The 22,053-nt window shown below is 42.5% G+C and overlaps 2 protein-coding genes across 2 annotated transcripts in view; one reads left to right on the top strand and one right to left on the bottom strand.

Annotated features, from left to right (window-relative positions):
- bco2a (beta-carotene oxygenase 2a) overlaps positions 1-6,036 on the bottom strand; it is a 7,565-nt gene extending 1,529 nt beyond the window's left edge. Inside the window, exons 1-10 of the mRNA XM_031857096.1 lie at positions 5,856-6,036; positions 3,353-3,557; positions 3,047-3,258; positions 2,535-2,650; positions 2,280-2,382; positions 2,018-2,146; positions 1,768-1,928; positions 1,475-1,642; positions 998-1,135; positions 48-230 (exon numbers count right to left, since the gene is read on the bottom strand). Of these exons, the coding sequence (XP_031712956.1) occupies positions 48-230; positions 998-1,135; positions 1,475-1,642; positions 1,768-1,928; positions 2,018-2,146; positions 2,280-2,382; positions 2,535-2,650; positions 3,047-3,258; positions 3,353-3,557; positions 5,856-6,027 (1,587 nt within the window). The 5' untranslated portion in view covers positions 6,028-6,036. The remainder of the gene's footprint in view (positions 1-47; positions 231-997; positions 1,136-1,474; positions 1,643-1,767; positions 1,929-2,017; positions 2,147-2,279; positions 2,383-2,534; positions 2,651-3,046; positions 3,259-3,352; positions 3,558-5,855) is intronic.
- A 2,455-nt stretch (positions 6,037-8,491) lies between these two features.
- Positions 8,492-14,500, top strand: snx19a (sorting nexin 19a). Its single transcript, XM_031857358.1, has 11 exons — positions 8,492-9,970; positions 10,051-10,189; positions 10,279-10,379; positions 10,463-10,582; positions 10,938-11,056; positions 11,384-11,474; positions 11,573-11,723; positions 11,990-12,113; positions 12,846-13,030; positions 13,145-13,232; positions 14,062-14,500. Exons 1-11 carry the CDS (start codon positions 8,492-8,494, stop codon positions 14,189-14,191), a joined length of 2,727 nt encoding a protein of 908 aa, XP_031713218.1. The 3' UTR covers positions 14,192-14,500.
- The last annotated feature ends 7,553 nt before the right edge of the window (positions 14,501-22,053 follow it).

The raw sequence follows: 22,053 nt of genomic DNA on the forward strand, positions 1-22,053 counted from the left end.
CACACACACACACACACACACACACACACACACACACACACACACACCTTGAGCGTCTTGTCCTTCAGGTCCATCTTGAGCAGTGAGTCTCCCACCAGGTGTCTGAAGCCACAGCCGTAGAAGTAACGGTACGGCCGTGTGTTGTGTTTCCCATAGTTGATCTGAGGGAACTCCAGGCCACCGTACTCGTGGAGGTCGTCTCCATGGAGATCCTCGGCTTGGCAGAACACCTGTTGACAGAAAACCGGATCAACGGCCCACTGTCACTTTTGATCAGCAGAGTTTTTACTACGGGCCTCCATGAGTTCACACGAGCTTCAGTGGGTGGATGTGAATGGAACCTTGGTGTCTGGATCACAGAGGATCTGTCACGGCCCTATTACGTCACGTCAGCATCTTAAAGAAAGCCCTTCAGCGTCTTTACAACCTCCGACGCCTTCAGGCTGCACCCACCAGGTGCTACACACCTGCAGGCACTACACACGCTATCTGATGTGAGCTCTCAGCTCTACTAGACATTAACACCAGAACGTGCAGGACGACCTGCATCACCCCATCAACAGACTCTTCTCTCTGCTGAGGTCAGGGAGGCGCTAACGCGCTAATTTACTTTCATTTGTTCGATCCTGTTTTTTGTACAACTACAGGTTGTACTGTGTCTGACTGTGTATGTGACAAATAAACGTTGATTTGATTCGAAGATATGACCTGTGTCATCCCTGCTGGTTAAAAATGTGGAAGTGGAAATGGCGACTACATGTGTTACTCTGTGACTGTGATATGAAGAATTCTATTCCTTTCTTTGTTCATTTTGCGTGTTCGCCTCCATAAATACCTATGAAAACAAACGCCCCAAACCACAGACTTTATTGTTATATTTCTATATTTAGTAATCCCATTACTGTTACATTACATATTTAGCGGGTACTTTATGGCATGTAAGTAGGTGTGGCTGATATAACATGAGCTCGTCAGGACGCATTTCTGAACAACTCACCTTGTCTTCGCTGATTTTGACACACGTCGCTGCACTGGAGGGCTGTGTGTTCAGGTTCTGGTCTGTCGGGGTTTCACCGGTCACGTGAAGGGGAAGAACAAAACGCCGGGGGAATACCCTGGACATGGTGTTGTACACCTGGGAACGACACCACACAGGAACGATGCATTATGGGTGAAATTTAAAGGGTTCCTCTCTTACAGTATGTCTTTCTGTCTCTTGGTGCAAAGGGAGACGTAAACAGCAACAGTACACTTGAAAACATAAACTGATTATTAACAGATCTGAAACTATTGACAGACTGAATGCAGAAAAAGATTCTTCCTTAAGTATTCAGCAATTATGAATTACTAAGGCAAAAGATGAACAAAGCCCAGAATGCTGAGCAGTTATTTATTATTTTACTTTATCTCCGGGTGTATTCTTTTCTTTAGTAACTGCCCAAAAGAGTGTTGACTCATGCAATTATATACTGACCTCATCTAATGCATCTCCCGACTTGCGTAAGTTCTGGATGAGGTAGTTGTTGATGGCTCTGCCGTCATCTGAGCAGCACATGTCGAGCATCAGGAATCCATCTTCCTCGAAGGCGTTGATCTGATGGAAGGTGGAGATGGCTTTGGTGTGGTACTTCACTGAGCTGACCTGCGGTACAGAACACACGATTAGATGACTCGGGATCCAAATCAAGAGGATCCTCCCCCCGAATCAGGATTTTCCACCGAGTTGCCGACATTAGACGTAATTAAATCACAACAGTCACATCCCACCTCGCCTGATTGCTTGTCAACGAGATGGAAGACCGTCTCCTGCGTGGGATCCCAGTAGATGCCGTCACTCAAAGCCCTCCCCCTCAGCTTGCACGTGACTATCTTCAGCAGGTCCATCTTGATCGGCTGCTCGATGAACACCACGTAGTTCTCGGACATGGCTGGAAGCGGGAGCAGGGTGTTACAGGGCTTTGTAGCTGAAAGATACAGACATCACTAACGAATGATACATCCAGGAGGGCTGGCTTACCGAAGCTGTGGTAGTAGGAGGGATGGGACTTGTTTGCAGGCACAATAGAGCAGAGTATTTTGGCTCCTTGTAGGGTGTCTTTGGCATCTGTCTTCTCAGGAGGCACTCTGATGATGTTGTACAGGGCTCCTGGAACAGACAGGACAATTTGGTTATATATACATATATATATATATATATATTTATTTTTTAATAATGGAGGACGAGAGACAGATCATTTAGCTCTTGATTTACGTAAACTCTTGTGGACGATGGGACTAACCTTTGCTTCCATAGGAGTTGCCCATATTGTAGGTGGTACCGTCAGGGTCATAGTGTGGGTGGGCAGTGGCTCCATTCACAGCAATGAATTTGCTCCAGTCTACCTACAAAATGTTGCGGAGAAAGACGGCAAGACGATGATTGTGGCTGAAGTAACTGGACTACAAGACCAAAGACAGATACTGCGTTTATATGTACCATATAATTAATGACATTGATATTGACATATATTGCTCCGTGATGATCATCATGGTACCTTTTCCAGTGTTTCTAAGTTCTCTGGGTTCACTTTGTGCATAAAATTGGTCTCTGTGCTGACAAAGTAGTCCCCCTTGTACTTCACAAAGCTCACACTCGCATTGTCCGTGGGCGCTGTAACAGAGAGAAACACAGGATTACTGGCTTTTAACAGAAATCTAAGTATAGCATTTTGCTGCTCGCAGTTACACAGAAAAGTCTGGTGGGAATGTGAAACATTCAGTACAGTACATGCCCCTTCTGGTCCCCAGCTGTTGCACGTGTTATTATGTAACCTTTACATATACAGTACTTTAGAGGCTCCACCCCTGGCCTCAGTACAAATTCAGAAAGACAGAATTTATACAAACATCTGACCTGATCTTTCTGTGTTTCATTTATACCTCAGTTAAAAAGATAGAAAGAAAGTGAAGCTACGTTCTTGCACAATGAGTCAACTACAGTTGGTTGGCCTGAGCCCCCCTCCTTTATGTATACTTTGTTCCATCCCTTCTTATTCGGTGGACTCACCCATCATCTCAAAGCGAGACAGGAAGCGCTGGAAGATGTTTTTACAGGGGTCGGGCATGGCGAGGGTACCAAATTCTGACATCACGATGCGGTCCTTCTCGCTGTTGTTCTTGTAGGCGTCGCTGTGCAGGAACCGACTCATGTATGTCACCCTACCTTTGTTGATCTTGAACTGGTGTAGCATGGCCATGCCGTCAAACCAGTGGTTGTAGCTGTGGGGAATTATAGACTTAATCACATCTGATTGGAAACTTTTTTTCTCCGTTTGTGTTGTGCAGCAATTACTTTCAGGTGTTTCCAACTCACTGCGTGTTTCCAAACTCAAACTTTCCGGGTCCGTTGCGGAGGAGTTTGCCATTGATCCAGGAGGGAATGGTGCCTTGTACTTCAGTGGAGATTGGCTCAGGGGTCTCTTTTACAGAGCGGACCAGAGGTTCAATTGTCTCTAGTCCCTTTAATGCTGAGCTAATGCATTCCCTGGCCATGCCATTGTCACCAGGCTTAGCATCATCTGTAGGACACACATATACATTCCCATATTATTTGTACGTAAACCAGATGGACAATAGGGAGATGGTCATCTTTTGACTATGAAACTATTAGGCAACCATCATTTTTGTGTGTGGCAGATAACACACGATGCATTTGACTGCACCAAATTATAAACCAGTTAATCTTCGTTTGATTCCTCCCCTGATCAACAAACAAGCTGATGATGTTTTCTGTTCATTGACATTTATCAGCACTACATTTGGGGCTAAATTGAGACTAAAGGGCAGTTCCTCGGAGGGAGCAATAACAACTCCGTCACCGTGTCTTTGTGTTGGTTGGTTTCACTGCAGTCTTTATTTTACAGACCTGCTCTACAACTTTTCAACACAGAACTCTCAACTGCTCTAACATGTAGGGCAGATTCCAGTCTGATTGAATCATTGTCACCAGTCAACTCCACTGTCACCATGAACTGAGAGACACTTACCCCAGTGTTACAGCCAGGGAACGGCAGTAGTACTGTTGGCAATGATACAACTGCTCAGTCTCAGATTTGGCAGTAATACCAAGAGCAGAGTCAGCAGTTGAATTCCAAATTCAATTTGAGCAACTAAGGTCCTGTGAATTCCTTCTACTTTCAAAATAAAAGCTGTATTGTCTGTATTATCTTCACATAAAAATCACATTCTGTCTGTTCTTAAGAAGCACATGCCTGATGAAACGAAGAAAACTCTGATGGAATGGTAATGATTTGAAACGACGAAGAAGCAACAGATGTCATTTTAGGAATCTTTTTACAAAATAATTATTCGCACCTTAAAGGACAGAGTAGCCTATTCATTTAAGTTCTCAACAAAACTATTTGGCAACACAGTCATTAAGCTGCATTATGAAAGGGGACATGCAGAAAGATATTGTTTTTTTTCAAGATGTGTTGATCAGTAATGCAACTTGATATATTAAAAGGGTTAATATTACAGGTGCCTTGTCTCTTTTCACGTGTGAGCGACGCAAACATTGTTTACCTTCAGTTATGTCTAACCCACCATCTGTAGATAACACGAGAGTCTTCCGGGAAATGTATGATGCTCAGTGTTATGACTTTATACAGCCTATTGTAGATATTACCGACATTTTGGCAGTACACGTTGCAATTACAGCATATTGTCAATGCTAAATTTATTCAACAATGTAATTGTTGCAATTTTGTCCCCCTTAAAAGTACTTGTAGCCTGTGTGGAGAATTTCAGTATTAAACGCATTATTAGTAGGATAAAATAACACCCCTAGTAGTGAGTAGAAGTGTCACAATAATAAATATGTTAGTCACAATATGTTTCCATATGGAATGTATTATAGGTTTACAATATTCTTACTTATAGAGGATATTATATGTTACAGTATATTAACTCATTGAATGTATTAAATCATAAAAGTATAGTCACTGTAGGTATTAAAACACTAAGAATAGTTTTGAGGGTCAGATAGGGATTCTGGGTGAGGTGTCAGACATGCAGCAGCAAATGGAGGCGACCTCATTGGTGGAGGCATTGGAGGTCAAATGCCAAGCTGACCAGCAGGACAGAGAGGAGGAGTCCAAGATGTTTTGCTAAGGGATCGATAATGGGAGGGGACAGAATTCAAATGAAGCCAATCACTAATCACCACGGAGGGTCATTCACACGTTTTATGACAGTATCGGACACTTTCCGACTCTCAGGGGATACAAAAGACAATGTTTTAGGGAGTTTACCTCAGATCACTGCAGCTCTCATTTTCAGCTAACTGGGAGGAGATGCGTGTATGTGGTCTCTGCTCTCGAGAACATTACTATTGATAGTTAATTCAGTTTGTAAGTGAACTTTGTGTAGTACATTAAATATTGTTTTAATTTTGAACCGGGTCCAGCTCATTCTTCTGATGCGCGTGCGCAGTAAGAAGCTCGCAGTAGAAGAGTACCTGCGGCCTGCAGGCTCTCTCATCCTATGTTCACCTTATCAACACCTGCAAAATGAAACCTGACACGAGAGGAGTTTCCCGGAGCGGAGAACAGTATGTCCTAACTGAGCGGTCTTTCATCGCACATCATCGCATCTGCATCCACATTCAAATCAGACACCATATATAAGAAGAAAGATAACAGCCCTGATTCTATATATATAAAGATGCGATTAAAGTTACAGCGATAGCGATATGCGTGTCCGACATGGGTCTTAGATTGTCCCACTTCTGCAAAACCAACAGCAGTTGAATAAACGGCCCTGTTTTGTCTGTAACGTTACAGTAAAAAAACATACACAAAATAGAGGAGGCTCACCTGAAACCTCGAGCTTCACAGGAGGCATGTCAGCGGTTAACGTGGATGGACACAACTGCTGTTCTCTAGGTCTGTATCCTGCTGGACCAATAGATCTGCGCTCCATGAGAGCTGCAGGCAGCAGCGGCACTATTACATAACCCGGTAATGTATAACAAGAAGGTTTGAGCATGCGCAAAGCAAATTTATTTGAGAAGCACTATGCTGATACTATTCTGACCACCTGTCCCTGAATGGACTTAGTGGATGAGGCTAAATTAGATGGTCAGTGAGTCTGGATGTTGACTTGTAAGAGCACTGTAAGGGAAGTTCGTCTGATCATGCACAAAGTAATCATGTATACTTCCCCTATGTTTGATCATGCTGAATCTGATCACCTCTGACTGAATGCATCCTGACTACCTAAATTAAGGAAATGCAAGTTTCTTATTAAAAGAAGCAACCAGAGGGGGATGACCAAGCCATAGTATATCAGAGAAAGAACAACATCGGGATGCACATTTCAACCTCTCGCTTGTCCTGAGTAGGCTACCAGGCTCTGAGCATTAAGAGGGTGACAATAAAACATTTTTGTCTCGTTCCTCATTGTGAGAGTGGGATTACAAAATTGCCACGACAGCACACAGGTGCGGATTTGCAAGAGCAGAGTTAGGTTTAGAGCCGTTAGGAGATGCAGGTGTGTGGGTGGGTGTGGCAGTCAGGTGATGTGGAACAGAAGGAAAGTCCTGAGGACAACTGGTGAATGGAAAAACAGGTCAATGGAGGGGCCTGGGAACGGAGATTGTGACTGAAGGAAAGGCAAACAAACTGACATGTATTATTTTATTAATGAACTGACATATTTATTTATCTCCAGCCTACTTATTTCACAAGAGAGACCACAGAGCTGTGCTTTCTGGCAGGTCAAGTGGACACCTAACAGCTAGTTAGCTGTCCATATGGGCCATGTGTCTATCTTGACTTGCAGACTGACCCAGATAATCTTTGTTAGAGGATTAAAGCAATGTCCCGGAGGAGGAGGACACCCTATACTGCTTGTATTCCTGTTATAAAGCTCCTACAACCTCGTAGGTAATGTATTTTTACTGTCTCACAACTGGTTTTATGACAAGGCTGAATATTCCTAATAATTGCAGTATCATGTCAGTAGACTGCACTAGCTAGCTTGCAGTAGATTTGTAAACATTTTTTATTCCTCACAGATTTAGTTAAAGATCTTGAGAACAAAGCGAGGAAACAACAGCTTCAGTGGTGCAGCGTGTAGTCTGTAGTCTAACAACAGGCAGCAGAAGACTGATTGTACCTCGAAGTTTACAAATTAACGTGATACATCTCATGTGGTAAAGCTGATTATAGTGTTGCACTGCATTTTAATTGTTTTGCTGTTGCTGTAAATATTGTTATTTTCTAATTATAATAATAGGAGTATGGCTATCTGGTTAATATTCCCTGTAAATAATTGCAGTATAAGTGTACTAAAGTACAATTTTGAGGTAAAGTTAGGTCTACTTGTACTTTAAGCTGTCTCTAATTAAGTATTAACGCTACATTTCAGAGAGAAAAATGTTATTTTCTCTTCAGTACATTTATTCAAGAGTTATAGTAACTAGTTACTTTTCAAATTGAGATTTTACATACAGGACATATGATCAGTTTGAATTTAGCTCCATCTTGATACATCAAATATTATTATTAATACATCAAATATAATGACCCTATAATGTGATGGTATAATACAAACAGTAGCAGCCACTCTGCGTTATGAGTACTTTTACTTTTGATACTTAAATTGAAATTTTGTGATTGGCAATATTATAGGCTGATTAGGTTAATAAAGCATAGCTAATAAACCTGTCTTAATTTGAATGTTGTTGGTACTGCACAGTGGCGAATAAATGTAAATAAAAGTATTTAAATGATATATGGCAGAGACACACAGAATCAGTATTCATGTAAAAACAGTAGAGCTGCAAAGGTTAGTCGATTAATCGATTCACGGAAATAATAATCGGCAACTATTTGGTAATTGAATAGATAAATCATATTTTTAGGATGAAACAGCCAAATTCTCTGGTTGTGAGGATTTTTCTGCTTTTCTCTGTTATCTTAATGTCATTATTCAAGTTTTGGACTGTTGGTCAGACAAAAGAAGTTGTCACTGTCATGAGGTGTGGTGATGGACTCAAATGCAGGACCATAGAGGTGAGAAACAGGTTTTAATGAGTATTGAACAAAATAGGAATCGTTACCAGAACACAACAGGGAGTCCAAGCACAAGACAAGAAATGAGGGGGAAAATCCGGCAGGACGAGTCAGGGCAGGCAGACTGGAAACCCGGGAACTGGACGAGATGAAATGATAAATCAAGTAAATAGTCAGATTAATCGATAATGAAAATATTTGTTATTTTCAGCTCTAAACATTGACAAGTCCCACCAATATACAGCAAAAATGTGCAACCAAAGTTATATCTTTACCACAATGATTTAAACAGTGTTGTTTGGTTATTTAGGGGTTATAAATCAAAAGAAGCAAGTTATCATACAATCACCACTCTGTATTCTTTGTGCTTGTTATATGACATAATGTATATCACAGTCTTTTTTCAACAGGACACATTACACCAGCTGGCTCTAATGCCGTCCTCAACGAGCTCTCCTCACTGGACTTTATCAGAGTTACTCGGGCAGCGCAGGCTGTTAGGGCTCGGGGCTCTGCTGGCGTGGCTTGTCCTCTTCCATCTCCTCGTGAATGTTTGGCTCCTCTGCGTCTTCACCAGTCTCTTGGTGGTTCTCGGAGGTTGGCTCGGGTCCCGTGCCGTGCTGGACGCAGACAGCCTTCTGCACCTGGAACACTTTTTGCCTCTTGGCAAACTCAACCCACCTCTGTATTCGCCCGAACACGAGTGGAGGTTGAACCACGAGATCCACAACGCTGTCCACAAAGCGGTGCGGGACTTCGTGTCCTCGTGGTACCGCACTCTCCTGCCAGAGGTGGAGGGGGAGTTTGAACGTGCGGTGCGTAACACGATGCTGGAGTCAGTGATGGAGCTGAAGGAGCGCGCGCGGCGAGTGGACAGAAAGGCGCTGGTTCAGCGGCTGCTAGAGCTGTACGGCTGTCACCTGCAGAGCTACATGACGGCGAGGCAGATACAGTCAACGCAACAGCAGAGCTTTGGCCTCTGGCAGCTCTACAGAGAAGTAGATGCCCCTCACCCGGCTGTGAGCAGTGCAGCCGCTGAGCTCGGCTACTCGAGAGCTCTAGTTAACCTCGTCTTACATGTGCTAGTTCCGTACCCCCATATGGAAACCAGGACTGGAGGTTACATGGTTACAGAGCTCATCACCTGCAACGTGCTGTTGCCGCTCATAAGCAGGGCGTCCGATCCTGACTGGCTCAACCAGACCATTGTAGACGTCATCACCAGGTCCAGGGAACCACAGGAGCTCCCGGCTGCGGCTGCTCTGTACAGGTGTCAGATCCAGCAGGAGTCCTGGACCACCTGCAGGTCACTGTCTTCCTCTGATCCGGCCAGCTTTAACAGCAGAAACACCTCTGACTTTGATGATCTGCAGAGCCAGAGTAGCATCTGTGAGAGGGATTCCTCGCAGGGCAGCATGGTCAGCCTGATGTCTGCCGGGAAAGTAGAAGGTTGCCCTGTGGGCTTGCTCACACCATGCAAAGTGAACTGCTGCTCCCTCACATCTGGCCGCTACTCCCACTCACCAGAGCCCAAAAGGGTTTCATTGGACTCCTTGATTCAGTCGGACTCCGAAGACGACCTGACGGGAGGCTTTTGTGACTGCGGCTCTCCGACGAACATCTGCAACGCGATCACTTTAAAGGACGATGAGGCTTTCGGGTGCTTCGGTCCTCTGAAAAATCTTGGGCCCAAGATGGCGGTGCCCGAGGACTCCCAGTGGCCAGCAGGCATAGCCCAAGAGAAATCCCCAACATGTCCTCCAAGAAGACTTTGTCTGACCTCCTGCAACTTTGATACCCCCAACATCCAAGCTGCACCTGTGAACATCCAGAATGTGCAAATTTGTGGCACTGTCGCTTCAAAGGAGCAGCGTGGCACAGGCACATATCCCTACACTCTCTACACTGTAAAGGTAACGCCACCTCTTACTTCCTGATATTTGAATATGTATTATCGATGAGCCCACATTGACCTCCGCTTTCCGCTTTACAGTTCGAGACGATGGCTGCCGCGGAGAACGCTGAAACTCTGCAACCTGTGTCCTGTCACACTGTCAACCGGAGATACAGCGAGTTCCTCAATTTGCAAACACGTTTGGAGGAGAAGCCTGAGGTCAAGAAAGTAATCAAGAGTAAGTGACTATCATCCTCTTTAATTGACCGTTGAACTTCAGTATACGGAGAAAGGTGCATCAATGCAAATCAATGTCATGTATTTCAGATGTCAAAGGCCCAAAGAAAATGTTCCCCGACCTCCCATTTGGCAATGCAGACAGCGACAAGGTTGAAGCCCGTAAAGGCCAACTGGATACGTTCCTTAAAGTACGTATATTGGGATCATAACTTCTGTCATGAAAGGATTGATGCGATTCTGTAATTTGATTGCCTTGTTTTCTTTTTTCAAGCAATTAAGCAGCATTCCTGAGACATCCAACAGTGAGGACATGCAGGAGTTCCTGGCTCTCAACTCAGATGTTTGCACATATTTTGGAAGAAAGCCTTTTGCCAAGTCGAGAATCGATAAGGTCAGAGAGAATCTTCATGCTGTAGGTGTTGTGAGAGTTATTGTAAGAAACGTACGAGCAGCTTATCATTCTCTGATAGAAGGAGGTTTTTGTCCCTTTCTTCCCAAGAGGTAGAGGAGAAGATTGATTGAACATTGATGTCTGTGTATGTGTCAATATGACTCCATATTGATATGGAGCTGAAGCCAGCTGGTTAGCTTATCTCAGCATAAAAACAGCTAGCTGGCTGCAAGTTTAAAAAAAAAGAAATCTGTCTAAAGCTTGTTAATCAAAACTATAGATTCAATGGAAAAGTATGATCTATGTATTTTGTTTCGGGGACTTTAATTATTTCCTGTCTTCTCCGTCATTAAAGATGATGGAAAATGCTTTAGACACCTTGAAGACAGCGTTCCCTCATCCTGAGCCCCTCAGTCCAATGGAGGACCTGGAGGGAGATGCTGACGGAAGAACAATGGACAGCAGGAAGTACAGGTGAGACCTCTATATCAGTCCGGTGCCATTGTTCCCAAATTGTCTTCCACGGTGACTCCTAAATAACGAAGCAGTTTCCACTTGTGACCCGTCATCGCGATCTGCGTTTGCCCATGTTGAGTCGTGACCGCTACATTGAGTCATTTGAATAAATCTTAGAGTCTTTAACATTATCCAGGGATTCCAACAGGGATGTCAACAAAAATCACTACTGAGTCTACACTTGAGGACGCTTTGAATTATCTATTTTATCTGGTGTTCCTATGAAATAAAAAGTGTTTTATTTTTGGATTCCTGTTTTTCTTTGTTTTTTGTTTCATGCATCAGGAGGCTTATGTTCCAAAGCAAAATTTCCCCATCTCTCAACATACCTGACCTACACCCTAAAGTGACATACTGCTTTAGTGAAGGCAGCGCTGTAAGCTACCACACTGTATTGACCATCTTTGATTTTATAAAGTTTGTGTTTGAAACGGAAACTGGACAAAGCTGACATTTCTGCTTTGCTCATCGTAGATCCTCAATGGCATGTCACTGTCGGGCTTGGAGAGCTTCGTCAAAGAGCAGGAAATACTTTTGTGTGAGCCGAATGGGAAAGAGACAGCCAAGCAGTGCTGTGAGCAGCCTGGCATGGACAAGAAGACGTCAGGGAAAACTCATGGCACAGGTTGATATCTTAGTTTTTATCCATAACGCCAGTACGGAAGTGTTGCTTTGCAGCCCTGTAGAATCAACATGCAGTTACTCAGCATTACCACTTGGACGCAGTAAAACTCCATTGTTTCTTTAGACGTTTTCTGAGTATTTCTAGAAGTCACTTTCCACCGTTGATGCGTTTTGTCTGTACAGTGTGTCCTATGTGTTTAAAGGTGTTCCTATTGTTGTGTTGCTGTGTATTTATTGTGTGTCTACGTTTGTTGCTGTGCACTGCAGACACAGCTGTGGCAGATGTTGCCTTGAACATTCTGTGTCTGCTGATGAAGGACCAGTGGAGTTGGCTTTGCACTGAGAACATACAGAAGACCATCAGACTGCTCTTTGGCACCTTCATTGAGAGGTAAGTGTTCCTTTCAGTAACTTCCTACTGTACATCCAGCTTAACATGTCAATAACTCAGCGTCTGCCTCCCGAAGAAGGCAGGAGTTTGTGTATTTTTGAAATAATCTGTAATCACATATTTATTATTATGATTACTTCGGCTGACGTTGATGCTACTAACACATACAAATGATGTGACTGCAGATTTATTTAGCTGGGATGTGACATTGTGGCTCTCTATTATCTGCCCTTCACCCAGCTCAACATCCAGACGTTGGGTTCATCTCTAGTAAGCACTAAGTGGTTTGTAGCACTCGACTGCTGCATGACATTCTCTCAGATTGCCTTTCAAAATACAACTTTTCTTTTTAAATATTTATGCCTCACTGGGAATCTAGAATTACCACGGGGATTGTTATTACCACACAGTCTGTGGGAACTGTGCTTGTCTAATCTCTTGTGCCCTGCTGTCATTAACTGATTATACTGGCCTCCATTTTTGGACTCAACAGATGCCTCTGGCAGTTGTAGGGTTCACTAAGCATGTCAGCAAACAACGTTTGTGCTCCTTCAATGGTTCAGAGAGATTTAAGAATACTTGTGTGTGTTGCTTCCCCTTTTGTTCCTTCCTAATCAATCAAAGCGTGCTTGCATGTACAATATATGCATTTATTTTCACTTGTTTGTTTGGTGATATCGAGGCCCTTGCACAGTGGAACACTACTGCATTAAACTGCTGATTCTGTTTCAGATGGTTGGATTTAGGGGTTGCCCACCTTACCAGTGCCCCCTGCTGGGTGATTTACCTTCAAGTGCTGCAGGAAGCTGTATGGCCAGGTGGCACGCTGCCAGCTCAACCACGGCCAGAGCGCAGTGCCGCAGAAAGAGAGGAAACCAAGGAGCAATGTCTGGACTGTCTAATGCAGCTGCTGCCAGGTATGTAGAAGCTGAGTCAGGTTGTAGCTGTTTGAATGCTCCATACATTTAGATTTTTCGAAGTGCTCCTGAAGCTATGTTGTTCCTTTGATTTCCTTAATTTTTTTGCGGCAGAGCTCATCACTGACATGTTGGGAAGTGAGAAGTACCGACTGACCTTGGAGACCATGCTGGAGTCTTTACAAGATCATCAGATAAACAAGTGAGTCAACGAGCAAACTGTCGAGTAAACATACTGTACGTCTGATTCGGCTATTTTAAGACGGGTGCACTCATACAGGTTACGAATGTATCTGGGTATCAGATCTATAATACACTAAACCGTAGCGAGTAGGGGTGCAATCTATTGATATAGCTAAGATCAGAATTTGTTTATGTTTACAACATCTTTTCGGATTGTACCGCCTAAACTGAGTCTAAATGAAAACTGTGTAACTGTTAATGGTCCTGGTGGAAATTAAAAGGGAAAACAGAATGAGAGGTTAGTTGAAAGAATACAAGTCAGAACTGCCTTTGGCCATATTGCATGGTTTTCTTTACAAACTGGAGGAAGTGTTTATAATGGGAGGAGGCCCAGATTAATGTCAGGCTGGTCCGAAGTGTCTATGATGAAAAATGAGAAAGCTATTGACAAAGAAAAAGGCAATAACAACTCACAGGGCACTATAGCATAATAATATATATATTTTTAATGTATATTATTTTAAAAAGGAGATTGTGCATACAATGAGAGGAGATCCAGGTTGAAATTGATTTTGTTTGAAATGTCCATGAAAAAACAAGAAAACTATTTACAATAATTAGAAAAAGCTCCTTTGGCCTCTAAGTATGCACTTTTGTGACGGTCCCTAACTCCTCAGTTTCCTGTCTTCAGTCAAGTCATGCACAGTGCTACACATCATACAATAATATATACAACACATCTGCTCTATTTAATCATTTAATTTTCCAATATTGTCCATATAAGCCCTCTGTATTAATAACAGTTGATGTCAGCCTGTCATTTACCCCGCTTGTGTGATTATGAGCAGGCATCTGATCTACTGCATCTGTGACCTGCTGCTTGAGTTTCTGATCCCGGAGTCGTGCGACGAGGCCTTCCAGGGGTTTCTGCTGCAGAGCCTGGCCAAAGACGCAGAGAGGGACAATCCTCACATATGAACAGCACATGATGACACTCAGATGCCTCACAGTTGTAGGCAATTGGTAGATAACATGCCGTATTTATGTATGAGGGTTGTGATTAGAGTCCGCAGGGTGATGGCACATGATCGGTATCTTCTCGATGCGTTTAGTGCCATAAGCTGAGCACTATGACAGCTATCAAAAAAATGCTCTGAAAAAAATGAGCGATAGGTGATTGCTTAGAATATCTAACTTTGACTAGACATTATGTCATCGGGAAACTGCACATTTACTGTGTGTCAGTGGCGGGCCATGCATTTTATACCTAGTCCTTCTGTGCTGTCCTACTGAGCTACGGTTATTTGCCTCTGTTCTTACCTAGAGACACAGAGGTGAAATCTGATTGGATAAAAGCTCTACTTAAAACAAGCTGCACTGGAAGCAGAGCAACTGAGGAAGACAGTAGCTGTGCAATGAGAAAATAAGATAATGGGGAAAATATTTTTATAAATTATAATACATGTAATGTATTTAAGAAAAATTATTACATTATAAAATAGCTATAACTTTGTGATTCTGTTTAGGCCAGCAGAGAAGGCCTTGCAGGCCCTGACGGCCCACCACTGCTGTGTGTTCACTTATGTTGAGCAGCCAGTAAGATATTTGCACATTGCTGCTCAAGTGACCTATTTTGATTGTATGTTTTCTTGTCTGTCTCCTCCTATGGTCTGAGGAGTCTACTCAGGACCATATTTCATTTGAGCACATATGTTTCACAGTAAAATTCAGCATTAAAGTGAAACTTTGAAATTCGATTGTCGTATTAAGAGTTTGTTTTGGCATCGGCAGTGACGTTTGAGGATGTCTCGTCTTGCTTTGACCTGACCGTCTATGGGAACCACCCTTGAATGAATCAGTGATTCACCTGGGATCCCAGAATGAAATTTCATCCATAAAAAGTGATTTAGTGCCGGCTGTGTTATAGACTTCCCCTGTTCTTTTGACCCCGAGCAGCCGTTGAGAATGCTCACTCCTTCACAGACCATCTCTCTGATGGGGCTGTTATTATTGTGTGAAGATTATGAAACCACTGTGAAAAATGGCAAATTGAGACGGAATGAGTAACAAAATCGCCAGAATAACATTGTCCCCCAAAACATAGTAGCTAATGTTTCTTGTGATACAACTTTACAGTACTTACTAAAGTAATTTATTTCAAATTAAATGTTTTTTTTTCTTTTGGGCCTTAGTTATTTTTTTATTGAACAAATTGCACATATACAATTTCACAACTGTCAATTTAGGGCCTTAGTGCCATATAACCAAAGACACAACTTAACTCGTGGCCACGCTGTTGGGAAGTGGTAAACAATGGCAGCTATAACATTATTTGATGTAACATGCTGAACAAATATCCACATCATAATATTCAAAGAAACGGTCAGAGGAGGACGAAGGAAGTTACCCTACCCCACAACAAGTGACTATATGGCGAGTTTAAAGCTTCTACCACTCCGCCTCTGCACCATGTTCTGGCATGCACCTTGTGACGTAAGATGACAGCGTCTCCCCCATGAACCAACCAATGATAAGATACAACGCTACTTCTATCCGGGTCGGGTCAAGTGATCACGTGTTCATTAATGATGAATATTATAGGATGAGGTCACTAAAGGTGTACCCGAAGCTATTTGTTTTCTGTGTATTTAGAGCTGTTAAACGAATCGTTTCCTGCTTAATAAACGAGGACGTGAAATTGTAAATTGCTTGATGCTGTTGGTTGGTTTAAGGTCTGCAGAGTTTATCACAGGTAACCTTCTGCCTGCCACGCGCATGTTAGAGCCTTATTGTTGGGCCTGTGTTCCAGATCTGGTGGTGATATTGATGAATAAAAGAAGTAGATTTTGTTTTGTGGTGTCACATTAGTACATTTGGGAGCAGCATGATCACGGAAAGGGTAAAATAAATAAAAAATAAAAAACCTTGGCCTATGTCCCAGCAGAGTGCAAACACTGGGTCATCTACTCTAAAGAGGAAAATTAAGTTTCAACCTTGAATAAAAATGTTCCTGATTTCACGTGTTCCCACAGGCAGCAGATTATATTATGTATTATAGTATTATATAGCCTACAGGTGCTCGACCACAACATGTTGAGTAACGGGGAATATTTGATTCCAGGCTCCCAATAGATGCTGAAGGAGAAACTGATGTTTCTGCCTAAATCAACACGTCACTTTATTAAAAACAAACTCAAAGGGATCCGGATGAGGTGGGATCAGTTCAAAGCTCAAATTTTTCATTTTTGTCAGTGCAGAGATTACAAAACTGGCAGTTCTTGCTTGAAGACCGTTTGAACACACAAAAAACACCAGACTGCAATGCAGAAAGTATCATCTACTTATCTCTAGTTAAAGAGACATCTGGAATGATCTGTTTTAATGCAAAACAGTTTTTTAAAATGTATTTGTTTGTTGATTCTTCAGTTCCTGGCAGTTTGATTAAGGATTTCCAAAAAATGCAATATTTCTACAATGCAATAGTGCAGCATCAAATACTATAACCGTGAAGCTTTAAGATGACACTGTAGGTGGTTCACGTATAGAAACTTGTGTCTAAATGTGCGCCCTTCGTTTCCTCGTGCATTTCAGAAGTACTCCGTGAATTGGATCTCAGGAACATTTAGCACAGCCCACTTCCTTTCTCATGATATCATGGGCTGATACTGGCGGGCTCCCACCTCCTGCCTCATGCTTTGGGACTTTACTGGCAACCAGAGGAGTGGAAGCGCGTATGCTGCGTTGATGGTGGCCCCCATACTGTACGTCTGTACATCTCTAAGTCAGAGCAGCTGTATTCTCAACACAAAATCTCTCAATGGGATAAACATCTGGGAAACTTCACAACTAATCTCTGATTGACATGTAGACTATTACAATCTCAGATTTATCAACTACTTACAATAGATTGACTCATTCCAACTAAAAAGTAAACAAATACAAAATATTTGTGATATGTGTGATCGTAAAGACACTTATTTTTTTCCAGCAAGACGAGTCACTATTTGATTACAGATTGACATAAATGAGCATTTTTACCATGAGTAGGTAACTTTGGCATGTGTGCCACCATTGGCACATTTTTCTGCAGATGACCGGCCGTTCTCTGCCTCTGATTGTGGCTGGTTCTCGTTGCCTTCTTGGCAAGATTTGTTACGTCCATAGCTGACGAACAACATTGGTGGATAGTTGGTCGGATGAATGATTTTCAACTCAGACGTGGATGCTTTCATGAGGCTGGCTTGTCTTCTTGTACATTGCTCTCATACATTATATAATTACAAAGTCCTGATAATGTCAGAGGAAATGTTTTATATGGAGGGAATATAATACTCATCTGTTTTTGATGTGGTGTCATCATCAAAACTGGTTTGGTGAGCCCTTTTCTAGTCTTCTGGAGAGCTGCTACTCGTAGGTTTGGGCCGGTGGGAACATTTTTCCATCAGTTTGATGTTAATCTGAACACTGGACCTGACCGATTTACAGAATTTCTACCACTAGGTGTCACACTTGACTCAGCAGCCGCTCACGAGCAGAACATAATTAGTCTGATAAACCCTTTGAATGAGAGTGTAGCAAGGCCAGGTCCTCTGTAGCTGGTTCTCTGTCTGTGTAGATCTATTTCAAACCTATAATTGAAAAAGGCTGTCGCAAATTTGCATCTCTGCCAAAGTATTAGCAGGCTAGTATTTAATCATTTTCATGTTTATTCGTCACATCCCCCGTGGTGAATGGGCCTTAACTCTGCTGCATCTTGTTTCGTCTCCACCAAAAAAACTCACAAACTTTCAAGTAAAAAAAACACAATGTGCACATCTTCTCCCCTCCCACCTCGACTGAGAATTGATCTCCCAAATGTTGCCGGCTTGGCAGTAAATTGTCTGAACGGCCTGTCAGACACTAGTTGCTCTGTTAGTCCTTTTATAAATAAAGATAGTATCATGTTAATCACGTCGTCATAATTTTTATTCCTAATGAAATACAAGACGGATTTCGCACTGTGACGCTGTCGGCACAGGTTGCTGATATCGGCTACTTTTTATTTGTCCAGGCCCAGAATATAATGACAAATGCTGGTTCAGCTGATTTTCATGAAAACAAACCGCCCATGCACCGGAATGAACCGGCAAAAGCGGAAAACGACCCAACTCTTGCTTCACATGTTTTGGCTTTATATTACGAACCTAAAAGTTGGTGTAAAGTCTGTGTGCTACAGAGTCCGTATACTACAGTCATTTTACTGTCATTTTATTTTCAGTGTTAATGCTGCTGTCCACTTTCCATTATTAAAAAGGGTGCAGAAAATACCTGTCTGGAAATACCAATAGATGTACTGTAATGACAGCAACCAGTGCCATGTTGCTGTTAAATTAGTTTCATACGATGCACATTTGACATTGTTTTAGAGATAATCATTAATAATGACTGCTGCTCATGATGATGAGATTGATTAAACATGATGATGATGACGATGATGAACTGGATTCCTGATGACTTCTCATGGTTCCAAACAACAGATGTCCTCTACATGTGTTATATTTGGGGTGTCAGCCAGAGGTGACACTTTGCTCACTGACCACAATCAGTCCCACCTTTAAATCACAGCACCAACAGTCCAACTAAAGCAGCTGAAGCATCATGAAGTGAGTAAGTCAAATGGGGAATTCCATCTTAAAAAGATGAACGTACACGGCCTACTGATGCACATTTCGCACAGACTCACAGATGTTGCAGTTACTGGCAGCAGAGGAGGATCCCCAGCTGAGGGTTGACAAGTGTGTATGTGCAACATCTGAATGTTGAAGTAAACCTCTGTAGCGTAATTAAAAACAGGACTCCTCTTTAATCTTTGAATATCACTAATGTTGTTGTTTCTGATACCATCCAACAACAATGTGTATGTATGACACAGAAAGCAGCGGCAACTTCTCCCGGTGTCCCAAACCGCTGGTTCAAGCATCTGACCATGACATTAAGTGAATCTGGTTCCTGTTAGCGGTGTGTCCTCTGCTGCTCGGTACAGATGTGCAATGAGGCCTTTAAGGAACTCTTGACACCCCCGCCTCAGTGCCCTACTTTCTACTGGAAAAACTCAGATGACCAAGCTTTCTGGGAAACGGCAACATGTTTCAATCGCAATGTGACTTTATCCAATCGCATTCCACCTGACTACGTTTACTCCACCCCTGTCCCATTTTATTTTATTTAGTTTGGCCAGTAGTTCGGGTCAAAGAGGAGAAGAAAGCGTGTGAGCGGACAGAGAAGAAGGCAAACCGTGCTGTGTGTTGACCCACGTGATCGGTGGTGTTATTTAAAAATTCACTTGCAATAAGCAGAGGGAGAAACATGATCGCTCGGGGTCCTGACCTCACCTTGGGACAACTGTCTGAGTGAAACCATCCATCATCCTCCCTTCTGGTAACTCACTGCCTCTGATGACTCCTGACCTCTGAACAGGTTCCTTGGTGGTTCATCAAGAGTTTCTGGGAGGTCAACATGATATTTCAAAAACTATTGCATTGATTAGTGGTACGTATTCACAAATTCTTGATGCATTTTTTTTGAACAAATAAAGTAGTACTTTATTTCCCTGCAGCTACTATCATAATTAGATCTGGAGGGTCCCCAACCAAGAATTTACATTTTACAATTTTCTAATGTGATTGGTCAAGTCTTGCCTATCATCAGCTGATCATCGAATCATGTTTTTGGTAGTTGTTTTTTTTGCTCATTGATTGATGCTGTTTGTTGTGTGTGGGTCCGTGTAAAGCCCCAGAGAAGAGCGCTGAGCTTTTAAGCAAATTTTACATAGTGTCCAAATGGTGGAATTACAATTTCCGGGTGCGTCAAGCGATGCCCATAAAGACTTTGTCCCACAGACTTACATTTTGAAAGATACATCTGTATCTCAGCGGTTCATTTTTATTTGGTAAATCAACTTCCCAGTACAAACACTTGAGTAGCCCTTATTTAAATGATTGGGTCTTAAAATGCACTAATTCCTTTCTCTGTTCCTTGTGAAAGAGCCGAAGAATGAGGCTGGACCGAATGCCGGGAGGCCATAGGTTAAAGAAAACACGACTGTAAATTTATCAGAATTTCATACTCGGAAGTTATGCACCACTGAGAAACTTTATTAAGAATGAATGGTGCACGCCTCCGACACTGAATCCGGTTCTCTTTATAAATCCATGGTTGGTGTGCGCAGGTGAGGCGCGGCCAGTAGGACTGAGACGGAGGAGGAGATTGATCGTAAGACGGGATTTGGTTTCTGGCCTTCTTGCTTTTTGTGGTTGTAAACAGAACTTTCTGCCCTAATAAATGTACATGATCTATTCTATATGTCTGCTGTCTGGTACCACTGACTCAGTGTTTACAATCCTAAAGTATTCTATAGATTTCAGAAGTGTCAGTTAAAAAGTTTTAGTTGATGGTAAAAATGTCAATGACCGGCCATAGTGGCAGGTCAGGGAAGAAAAACTAAATTTCAGTATTATTTACAGGCTTATATTTATATTAAATATAATATATATATATAGAATGATCCTTTGAATATCAAAATGCTAACCTCATGCTAATTTTCAGGATTCAATGTCCTTTATCATGTGGTCTTTCCATTATTTTGTCCAATGTAACTTTTGGGAACCTGTGAGGTAAAGACTGACCAAAGAATGTCCAAAAGCAAGCTGTTTTTGTCTTCATCCCCTGAAGGGAAAATTCTCTTCTCAGTCCTTCCTTTCCACGTCAACTCGGGTCAACAAGTGCAGAGTTGTCCAGGAGCGTCTGACGATTCAGCGTCTTGACTAAAGACACTTCAGCAGGGGGGGTTGCTTGCTGCCACAGATATTTGAAAATATAGTAGAGTCCAGTTGAGACTAAACATACTCACTGCAGCTCCCTACTATTGTTGCAACCGCCAGTTAAAACACTGTGCTTTTGACAGACATTTCTCCCTGAGGTCAAGGTGCTCTGCTCGGTATGCGTTCCAAGAGTTTGCCTTCACCACAAATTACCATGTCAGAGTTCTTAAAATAGTGCAAGTTACTGCAAGTTTGGTTAAAAGATATTTGGAGATCACAATCTGTACCTTCACTGCTTACCCCTGTACGGTGTAATTAGTGACTGTCACCGACATGATTCACTCTCCCACTGTCCAACGTGCACGTGCACAGGCATATGCCAGGGACAGACATTTTCTGGTGTCTTTATGGAAAACATCGGACTCTGCCACTGGTTCTCAACATTTTTAGCTTTTGACCCTTTACAGCCAAGCGATGCTTAACTGTGACCCCTCATCACAGAGCATAGAGTTGTGTTTGCGTCTTAGATTGAGTTCTGAAAAGGTAAAACTCTCCACTAAAAAAGCAACGGTGAAAGAAAAAGTCAGAAAGAATAAACACAATGTTGTCTTGCAGAATTTTATTTTCTATCTTCTAACCCTCAGATTTGATCTAGCAGTGCTTTGAGGGGTCCTGACCACTGGACTATGCAGCAGCACTCACATAGCACAGACATACAGTGCACTTAAAACCTGTATCAGCTTTTAATAGTGAACACATATCCATCACTGTCTCAGTGATCCCATTCTACAGCATATCTGCTGCGTAGCTGTACCACTGATTTATAATGGACTGGTGCCAAATTCTTCTTCTGAACAGCATGTTCTAGCATCTCCGCTATTGCGTCCCATCTGCCAACAGGCTTCATGTATACTTTTATAGCCGCTGACATTACCGTACAGAGGCAATACGGGGAAATATCTTGCACGCAGCAATGGTGGTGCAGCTTCTAGACAGCAGCTGTCTCGGGGTGATGAATCCGAGCATGTCTGAGTGTATTCC

Source organism: Anarrhichthys ocellatus, unplaced genomic scaffold (genome assembly GCF_004355925.1).
Source record: "Anarrhichthys ocellatus isolate YVR2014 unplaced genomic scaffold, GSC_Weel_1.0 scaffold18, whole genome shotgun sequence".
Classification (NCBI taxonomy): Eukaryota; Metazoa; Chordata; class Actinopteri; order Perciformes; family Anarhichadidae; genus Anarrhichthys; species Anarrhichthys ocellatus.

Coding starts and splice junctions, on each gene's coding strand:
- snx19a (XM_031857358.1), top strand. CDS start 8,492: ATGCCGTCCTCAACGAGCTCTCCTCACTGGACTTTATCAGAGTTACTC. Junction 11,724..11,989: donor AGGGAAAACTCATGGCACAG/GTTGATATCTTA, acceptor TGTGCACTGCAG/ACACAGCTGTGGCAGATGTT. Junction 13,031..13,144: donor TCTAATGCAGCTGCTGCCAG/GTATGTAGAAGC, acceptor TTTTTGCGGCAG/AGCTCATCACTGACATGTTG.